The sequence below is a fragment of the Sander lucioperca genome, chromosome 17 (genome assembly GCF_008315115.2).
Source record: "Sander lucioperca isolate FBNREF2018 chromosome 17, SLUC_FBN_1.2, whole genome shotgun sequence".
In the NCBI taxonomy this organism is placed as follows: domain Eukaryota; kingdom Metazoa; phylum Chordata; class Actinopteri; order Perciformes; family Percidae; genus Sander; species Sander lucioperca.
The window spans coordinates 19579856-19589855 of record NC_050189.1 but is presented as its reverse complement, the minus strand read 5'-3'; the positions used below and the strand labels follow the sequence as shown (position 1 = coordinate 19589855).

At 43.6% G+C, this 10000-nt stretch overlaps 2 protein-coding genes across 5 annotated transcripts in view; both read left to right on the top strand.

Moving 5' to 3' along the window:
* LOC116064544 (zinc finger protein 239-like) overlaps window positions 1-10000 on the top strand; it is an 893026-nt gene that overhangs the window by 440806 nt on the left and 442220 nt on the right. The gene's annotated exons all lie outside the window — the stretch shown is intronic.
* Window positions 1-10000, top strand: part of zgc:153012 (uncharacterized protein LOC777626 homolog) — a 25964-nt gene that overhangs the window by 2431 nt on the left and 13533 nt on the right. For all 4 annotated transcript variants that reach the window (XM_035993947.1, XM_031323471.2, XM_031323472.2 and 1 more), the window contains 3 exons: window positions 30-498; window positions 1362-1577; window positions 6390-6523. In XM_035993947.1, coding sequence (XP_035849840.1) covers window positions 127-498; window positions 1362-1577; window positions 6390-6523 — 722 coding nt within the window. In that variant the 5' untranslated portion in view covers window positions 30-126. Of the gene's footprint in view, window positions 1-29; window positions 499-1361; window positions 1578-6389; window positions 6524-10000 lie in introns of those variants that run through there.

The following is a 10000-nucleotide window of genomic DNA, read 5'->3' as shown; positions in this document are numbered from 1 at the left end:
ATTAACAAGTTATTCTCTTTGTGTTTCAGTCTCTGTGTGTGTGTGTCTGTGTGTCTCTGTGTGTGTGTGTGTGTGTGTGTGCGTGCGTGTGTGTCTCTGTGTGTGTGTGTGTGTGTGTGTGTGAGGATGAGCGGAGGTAAAAAGAGGAGTGGCTTCCAGATCACCAGCGTGACTTCAGACTTCAACCAATCAGCTGCGAGCGTGTCTCAGGGCAGCTCCTCCCAGCCCACCACGCCCTGTCTGAAGAGGAAGTATGGCTCCCATGATGCCTCGGGGCAGGGGGTGGGGTCTGCCTCCAGGTTCCGTGTGGTGCGTCTGGCGGCGGGTGCGGCCAGCGGCCGCGGCGAGACGAGTCGCCGCGGCCGCTGGACCTGCACAGACTTCATGGAGACGCAGGACGGGTTCAGACGCATCATGGACTCCATGAGACACGCCCACTCGCTGGAGTCCCTGGAGCTGATTGGCCGGGACGCAGACAGGGGCGGAGCCTACTCCCAGGTAGGGACGTGTCACTAATTAATTAGTCATTAATTAATGACACTAATGGTAGTTTAATCACCATCACGAGTACGGTTCCTAATTGAGAGTCGAGATTAACGAGTATTTTGCACATTATGATTTGTAAGTAAAGTACGGAAAAAGTATGAAGAGACATGTCCCAGTAGAAGGTGTTTTCACTGTCTTCATGTAATAATATCATGTATATATTAGGGCCGGGACTTTAACGCGTTAATTAAGATTAATTAATTACGGGACTTTAACGCGTTAATTAATTACGCAAAAAATAAATAACATAATTTTAACCACACTTATTTTTGCACCGCGGAACGTTTTTCAATGAATGAGTTTCGACGGACCGATTATACTGGAGCACCAACTAGCGTTCTTGACTTCCGACAACAACAAACCACAGTGAACATGAACGAAGAAGCTGACGAGACCGCTTTGCTCGGCCCCGTGGATGGGAAATTTAGTTTTAAAAAACGAAAGGATGGAAGCGTCGACAAGAGCATGGTTGTGTTCAAGCTATGCAACAAGGAATCACCGCAGCACATCGAGCCTCAAATATCACCTCAACGCTAAACACACAGGAGTTAGTGTGGACGTTAGCCCGACCGATTAAAATGAGATTAATTTTGATTAATTAATTACAAAGCCTCTAATTAATTAGATTATTTTTTTTAATCGAGTCCCGGCCCTAATATATATATACATATATATATATATATGTATATATATATATATATATATATATATATATGTATATATGTATATGTAATGTAATATAATAATCTTTCCATAACTCAAAGAGTCCTCGTGGTAAATAGTGCTGATATGATTTGGTTCCTGTAACGGAGCAGCCCTACCCCCTGGAGATGACCAGAGGCGGAGTCCACTCCCAGGAGCCAATCAGAGGCAGGCTTGTCCTACAGAGTGGGCCGCCCTCGCCGACCCACCCGGGGCCAAACGTCCGTATCCTGGCAACGCCGGGGTTCGACTCTACCCCTCCCCCGCCCTCGCCACGGCCACGAAATGTCCCTCCGCCTCTACGACTGGACGTGGACTCTGCAGGACGGGTAAGACGCGTTCCTATTGGACGACTTCACAGCTTCACTCGTGTCCTGAATCAGTTACATTCTTTACATTCCTGATTAGATTACATATGGATCAGAGAGATTTCAGGATATGAGATGATCAGAGAACTGAAATGCTGAAATGTTGACATGCTAACAAGTCAGCAAGTCTGTTTATCTGCAGGTTGTACGGCAGCCTGGGCCTCAGGGTGTGAATGGTGAATGTTCCTGTACTGTGGAAAAGAGCTTTAGTGGTTGTTAAGACTAGAAAAGAGCTTTATAAATACAGTCCATTTACATGAGTGCATGAGTGCATGTGTGAGTGCATGTATGAGTGCATGAGCGAGTGCATGTGTGAGTGCATGAGTGAGTGTGTGCATGAGTGCAGGAGTGAGTGCATGAGTGCATGAGTGAGTGTGTGCGTGAGTGAGTGTGTGCGTACGTAGCAAGTCGGCACTAAAATCTTTCCCAGCTGTGGTTTGGACTTCAGCAGACATTCACACGTTTTTCCAACTTTAGAACTGGTTTTTCCCACGTGTCTGACAGTACATGAATGTGACGGTGGTTACTTGTTGGACTGGTTCTTTCTTTGGTTTTTGTCTGTTGCAGGTTAGAACAGGTCAGTCATCACCTCAGTAATGAGATATTCAGTTCAATTTTATTTCGAGACACTTCACAGATAGAGTAGGTCTAGACCACACTCTATAATTTATAAAGACCCAACAATTCCAGTAATTCCCCCAAGAGCATTTAGTGCGACAGTGGTGATGAAAAACTCCTTTTAGGAAGAAACCTGGGACAGACCCAGACTCTTGGTAGGAGGTGTCTGACGGTGCCGGTTGGGGGTGTGATGAACAGTGGAAATAATACTCACGATAAAGATAATGGATCAGTGACTAAGAAATGGTAGTCGTAGTAGTTCATGTCATAGCAGGGCACTACAGGGCATTACAGGATGTAACGTGGCACAGCAGAGCATGGCAGGACGTAGCAGGGTTCAGCAGGTTCAGCAGGACACTGCAGGGCACCGCAGGGTGTAGTGAAGCAGGACCACGGTGACAGCTGCAACCAAGATCTTGGTGCCATCCTAATCCAAGGAAATATGCTGGGAAAAGGAACATAAGGACTCCGGGGAGTAAACTCCCCAGAGCTAGGTTAGTAACAAGCACTTCTGGATCTCCTCACTCCCCGACTATAAGCTTTATCAAAGAGGAGGGTTTTCACTTTATTCTTAAATGTGGTGACGGTGTCTGGCTTCCTGAAACCAGACTGGGATCTGGTTCCACAGGAGAGGAGCCGGTAGCTGAAGGCTCTGGCTCCTGAACCCAGACTGGGACCTGGTTCCACAGGAGAGGAGCCTGGTAGCTGAAGGCTCTGGCTCCTGAACCCAGACTGGGAGCTGGTTCCACAGGAGGAGCCTGGTAGCTGAAGGCTCTGGCTCCTGAACCCAGACTGGGAGCTGGTTCCACAGGAGAGGAGCCTGGTAGCTGAAGGCTCTGGCTCCCATTCTACTTTTAGAGACTCTAGGAACCACAAGTAGCTCTGAGTTCTGGGAGCGCAGTGCTCTAGTGGGACAATAAGGTACTAAGAGCTCTTCAAGATATGATGGTGCTAGACCATTTAGAGCTCTGTAGGTCAGGAGAAGGATTTTAAATTCAATCCTGGATTTTACAGGAAGCCAATGCAGAGAAGCTAATACAGGAGAAATATGATCTCTTCTCTTAGTTCTTGTCAGAACACGCGCTGCAGCATTCAGGATCAGCTGGAGAGTCCTAAGGGACTTACTTGAGCATCCTGATAATAAGGAATTACAGTAGTCCAGCCTGGAAGTAATGAATGCATGGACTAGTTTTTCAGCATTGTGTTGAGAAAGGATGTTCCTAATTTTGGCAATGTTACGAAGATGGAAAAAGGCTGTTCTAGAGGATCGTTTTAGGTGGGCGTTAAAGGATAGATCCTGATCAAAAACAACTCCTAGATTTCTGACAGTAGTGCAGTAATGAGATATTCTATCCACACTCGTCCTACCTCCCTGTTACACACTTTCCACCCTGGATTTGGACATTTACGGTTCCTGGGCTTTGACAAGAACTGTTCTGAGTTCCCTGTCGTAGTTAAGTTCCTCAGGGCTCAGCTAACTGTAGTTAAGTTCCTCAGGGCTCAGCTAACTGTAGTTAACTTCCTCAGGGCTCAGCTAACTGTAGTTAAGTTCCTCAGGGCTCAGCTAACTGTAGTTAAGTTCCTCAGGACTCAGCTAACTGTAGTTAAGTTCAGGGCTCAGCTAACTATAGTTAAGTTCCTCAGGGCTCAGCTAACTGTAGTTAAGTTCCTCAGGACTCAGCTAACTGTAGTTATGTTCCTCAGGACTCAGCTAACTGTAGTTAAGTTCAGGGCTCAGCTAACTGTAGTTAAGTTCCTCAGGACTCAGCTAACTGTAGTTAAGTTCAGGGCTCAGCTAACTATAGTTAAGTTCCTCAGGGCTCAGCTAACTGTAGTTAAGTTCCTCAGGACTCAGCTAACTGTAATTAAGTTCCTCAGGGCTCAGCTAACTGTAGTTCCTCAGGGCTCAGCTAACTGTAGTTAAGTTCCTCAGGGCTCAGCTAACTGTAGTTAAGTTCAGGACTCAGCTAACTGTAGTTAAGTTCCTCAGGGCTCAGCTAACTGTAGTTCCTCAGGGCTCAGCTAACTGTAGTTAAGTTCCTCAGGGCTCAGCTAACTGTAGTTCCTCAGGGCTCAGCTAACTGTAGTTAAGTTCCTCAGGACTCAGCTAACTGTAGTTAAGTTCCTCAGGACTCAGCAAACTGTAGTTAAGTTCAGGACTCAGCTAACTGTAGTTAAGTTCCTCAGGACTCAGCTAACTGTAGTTAAGTTCAGGACTCAGCTAACTGTAGTTAAGTTCAGGGCTCAGCTAACTAGTTAAGTTCAGGACTCAGCTAACTGTAGTTAAGTTCCTCAGGACTCAGCTAACTGTAGTTAAGTTCCTCAGGGCTCAGCTAACTAGTTAAGTTCAGGACTCAGCTAACTGTAGTTAAGTTCAGGGCTCAGCTAACTGTAGTTAAGTTCAGGACTCAGCTAACTGTAGTTAAGTTTGTCAGGACTCCGCTAACTGTAGTTAAGTTCCTCAGGACTCAGCTAACTGTAGTTAAGTTCAGGGCTCAGCTAACTAGTTAAGTTCAGGACTCAGCTAACTGTAGTTAAGTTCAGGGCTCAGCTAACTGTAGTTAAGTTCAGGACTCAGCTAACTGTAGTTAAGTTTGTCAGGACTCCGCTAACTGTAGTTAAGTTCCTCAGGACTCAGCTAACTGTAGTTAAGTTCAGGACTCAGCTAACTGTAGTTAAGTTCAGGACTCAGCTAACTGTAGTTATGTTCCTCAGGGCTCAGCTAACTGTAGTTAAGTTCCTCAGGACTCAGCTAACTGTAGTTAAGTTCCTCAGGACTCAGCAAACTGTAGTTAAGTTCAGGACTCAGCTAACTGTAGTTAAGTTCCTCAGGACTCAGCTAACTGTAGTTAAGTTCAGGACTCAGCTAACTGTAATTAAGTTCCTCAGGACTCAGCTAACTGTAGTTAAGTTCAGGGCTCAGCTAACTAGTTAAGTTCAGGACTCAGCTAACTGTAGTTAAGTTCCTCAGGACTCAGCTAACTGTAGTTAAGTTCAGGGCTCAGCTAACTAGTTAAGTTCAGGACTCAGCTAACTGTAGTTAAGTTCAGGACTCAGCTAACTGTAGTTAAGTTCAGGACTCAGCTAACTGTAGTTAAGTTCAGGACTCAGCTAACTGTAGTTAAGTTCAGGACTCAGCTAACTGTAGTTAAGTTCCTCAGGGCTCAGCTAACTGTAGTTAAGTTCCTCAGGGCTCAGCTAACTGTAGTTCCTCAGGGCTCAGCTAACTGTAGTTAAGTTCCTCAGGACTCAGCTAACTGTAGTTTAGTTCAGGACTCAGCTAACTGTAGTTTTAAAGGTAAATACAGTTGGCTGAATGAATGAAAAGAAGAGGTACATCTGTTAGTACTCTTATTGCTAAGAATATTATGCGGTTGGTCATGCTAGTTAACGTTAAACACTGTTCATCTATTAACCCACACTGTCAGCACACAAACAGCTTCACTTACTTCCTGAATGGATTTGATTGGTCTATTTATGGATAGGATCAGATATATATTTCGGGTTTATCTTGGATATGAAAGATTCTCAGAAAACTAAAATGATGAAATGCTAACAAGTAGAGCCCGACCGATAAAGGATTTTTAAGGCCGATATCCATACAAATATTTGGTGATTTAAAATTCCAATATTGTGATATATCGCCCAATATTTATTTAAAAAAACAAATCCAGAAACGCGTAACAAAACATAAACAGATTTCCTTAACATTAGTTATTTGGAGTTATTTATGAGGCCTCACTAAAATAATATGATAATGCAGTTTAAAAATAAATGTATATGTAATAAACAGAATAGAGGAACATCAAAATATATTTAAGTTCTTATAAATAAAATGTTAAAAATACAAACTTAAGATCTGAAACTTAAAGGGTTAACCACGAGTGTAGAGCGCCCTCTGGTGGACAAACTCTGCAACGCCAGCACTCACAACACGGTCATTTTTTAAATATTCACGTATCGGCCGTTATGAATGCCGATACCGATAGTTTGGAAAATGCCTAATATTGACCGATAATATCGGCCGGCCGATATATTTTCGATACATATTCGTTTCCCACGTGTCCTGAACGCAGCATTAATTATGTTTCTGTTGGATGAAGTTACCAGCTTTAATAGTCCTCATACCCGCTGACCTGTCTGTCTCTCTGCCAGTCTGTCCTCAGGCTGTCTCACTCTCAGCCCAGCTCCCCCCCCGCCGGGCCGTACCATCCCACTCTGACCCCCGATCACACTCCAGCTGCCTTCAGTCTGGACCAGACCTTCTTCAACCTGCCGGGGGACGACAGGTAGGCTCACATCATACCTGTCCATGTGTAATATTATATTATTTATATTATATAATATTAGTGGCTCACATCATACCTGTCCATGTGTAATATTATATTATTTATATTATATAATATTAGTGGCTCACATCATACCTGTCCATGTGTTATATTATATTATTTATATTATATAATATTAGTGGCTCACGTCATACCTGTCCATGTGTTATATTATTTATATTATATAATATTAGTGGCTCACGTCATACCTGTCCATGTGTTATATTATTTATATTATATAATATTAGTGGCTCACGTCATACCTGTCCATGTGTAATATTATATTATTTATATTATATAATATTAGTGGCTCAGGTCATACCTGTCCATGTGTTATATTATATTATTTATATTATATAATATTAGTGGCTCACGTCATACCTGTCCATGTGTAATATTATATTATTTATATTATATAAGATTAGTGTTTCAGAAGAAATGGGTTCCTAAAAACAAAGGTCTTCAAAAGATTCTGGGATTCGTGTGAAGTCCCTAAAAACATCTCCGGTTCCTTCTAAACGGCGTTGAGTTGGACGAGACACAGCTGGCCTCTGATTGGACGAATCATGATGAATCCGGAACAAAGAGACAGGAAACTAAACAAGCAGTCAGTGAGTCCGTCTGGTCTGTCTCAGGAGACACTTTACCATGAGGACAGCATCGAACAGCCGGCCCACAGGACACTATTCACCATACTGTCGTGTTAGAATAGAATAGAATAGAAGATACTTCATGGTCCCCGAGGGGACATTAGTCTTGGACATAGAGCTGCAATCTGCTGCTTCACAACATAAACATGTAACAGAAAAACAGTCTCAAATCAACATGAAATACAATAAAATAAAATAATCAACATGAAATACAACACAATACAATAAAATCAACATGGAAAGTGAGATCAGCAGAGCGTCCTAAGACACAGAAGAAGGACAGACATGACAGCTCAGACAACATCCTGAGATTTAACTGTAATTATTAAAGTGCTCAGTGTGAAACATGCTGGTGTATTTACTGCCCCCTGCTCTGCTGGGCTTAGATTTACTATTTTTTACTGTTGGAGTTCAGCAGCTTGACGGAAGTTGGAACAAACGATAACTTTAGTCTGTTAGTTTTACATCTCGGCGCACGGACTCTCCTCCCTGATGGCAGGAGTTCATATTCAGGACAGAGAGGCTGTAGAGAGTCTGCAGGATTCTTTCAGCTTGTTTTCTGACAGCTTGCTCATACAGGCTCTGTGTGGACTCGTACTCCTTCCTCCCTATTATCCTCAGAGCTGTCTTATGTGAGGCGACCAGCCTGCTTCTCAGCTGCACCGTTAAGTTACCGAACCGTGCTGTGATTCCATATCTGATGATGATCTCCAGAATCTCCTGGTACGGTGACTCCGTACCGTCTCAGTCGCCTTAGGAAGTCTAATCTCTGCTGCAGGAAGTCTAATCTCTGCTGCAGGAAGTCTAATCTCTGCTGCAGGAAGTCTAATCTCTGCTGCAGGAAGTCTAATCTCTGCTGCAGGAAGTATAGTCTCTGCTGCAGTCTATTGCACAGGTGGTCAATGTGTTTTCCAGCAGAGGAGATTATCTATATGGACACCTAAGTATTTATAAGACGTTACCTGGGTGATTTTCTGAGTTTTGATGACGACTGGCTCATGGTCAACCCCGTGCCTCGGGTCCAGGATCATCTCCTGTGTGTTAGGGACATTAAAGATAAGATGGTTGATAAAGGTGTCTCTCTCTTATCGCGGTACACAGAAGGATTCATGTCCTTCTGGAGAAGACTCAACATTGCTGTATCATCAAATTCTATTCTTCTTTGGGTGTACTGTCCTGCAGTCATTGGTATACAATCTGAGACGGGTGATACCACAGAACCTTGAGGGACCCCGTGTTGCTCTGTTTGACCTCTGACCTGCACCTGCTGTGTCCTGTTAGTTAAAAAGAGTGAAACCATTTGGTCAGGGCAGGGTTAACATGCACATCATTCAGTTTCTTTAAACGTTGAACTGAAATAATAAATAATATTCTAGAATAGGCTTTAGTGTCCTCAAGGTGTTTAGAGGTAAGATGTGAGATGCAGAGGATGTCATCTTCTCTACTGCGTTCATGTTTAAGGTAAATGTCCACGTGTCCAACACTGGCCCAACCTCTGCCTTGATCTGGGACACTACAAATGTCTATAAATACAAGTAAATACAAGTCAAAGCTGTGGGTGGAAAGTCATTATTCACTGAGGCAGAGGGCTTTTTAGGGACTGTTAGGATGTTAGGATGGATTTCTTCCATAGAGCTGGGACGGTGTGGGTGTCCAGAGACCGTTGGAATATGGGACACCATGCTGGTGTTAGTTCTTCTGCACACTTGATGAGCAGAGAAGCTGGTGGTCCATCTGGACCGTTGAGTTGTTGGTGCACAGCGTTTTAAAGAGGCGCTGAACGCTGGCTGGATCCAGCCAGCGGGTGAAGTCATTACATTACATTACATGTCATTTAGCTTTTATCCAAAGCGACTTACAAATGTCTACATATGTCAGAGGTCACACACCTCTGGAGCAACTAGGGGTTAGTGCCTTGCTCAGGGACACATTGGTTGATGGATCTCAGTGGGAATCAAACCCAGGTCCCCCACACCAAAGGCACGGTCAGATCCACTGCTCCATCACCCTTACCACCACTCATTAACAAGCACACGGTCCAGCTGCTGGGAGAAATGTCCTGACTCCAACCTCAGGAAGAAGTCATTCAGCTCATTTGTCTTGTAGTTCATCCACGGTGATAACTGTTCCTTTGGGGGGTTCATGTTAGTGACTGATTTCATAGTAGCCCACAGGTTACTTAGTATCTGATGTCTGTATACTGTTTTCCATGGGTTACCCTTCCTATGTTGTTCTATTGTATTTCTGAGAAGCTGTTTGACCTGACAGCGCTGCCTTGTCTTTGTTTCTGAAGGCTTACTTTTTCCGATTTACGCAGTTTTTACTCTCTTTTGTAATGTAGGTTTTATTGTTGGGGTAAACAATGACGTGTGTCTTATCTACCACATTGTCAAAGCAGAATTCTATATAATATATATATTACTATATAATCAGTCATTGTTTCAGTAGCATCGTCAAGCTCTAGTGTATGAAATATAGATCAGTCTGTACACATAAAACACCCCTTTAGTGTCTCAGTGGAGTCGTCCGTCCACACATTAACAGTCTGATGTTCTGCTTTATTTGACTTAAAGACAGACGTATAAGAGGGGATTAGGTGTATAGTATTGTGGTCTGACTTAGAAAGAGGGGGTTTTGGCTTTGCAGATTAAGCATTCTTAATATTTCCGTAGCAGTTATCTTATTATTTTGGCTGTGGCGTCTTACGTATTGTTCAAAGCCTGGTGAAACAGCCTCTGGCTTCCAGTGGTTAAAATCACCTGAAAAGAAGATGGGTGCTGTGGGCTGC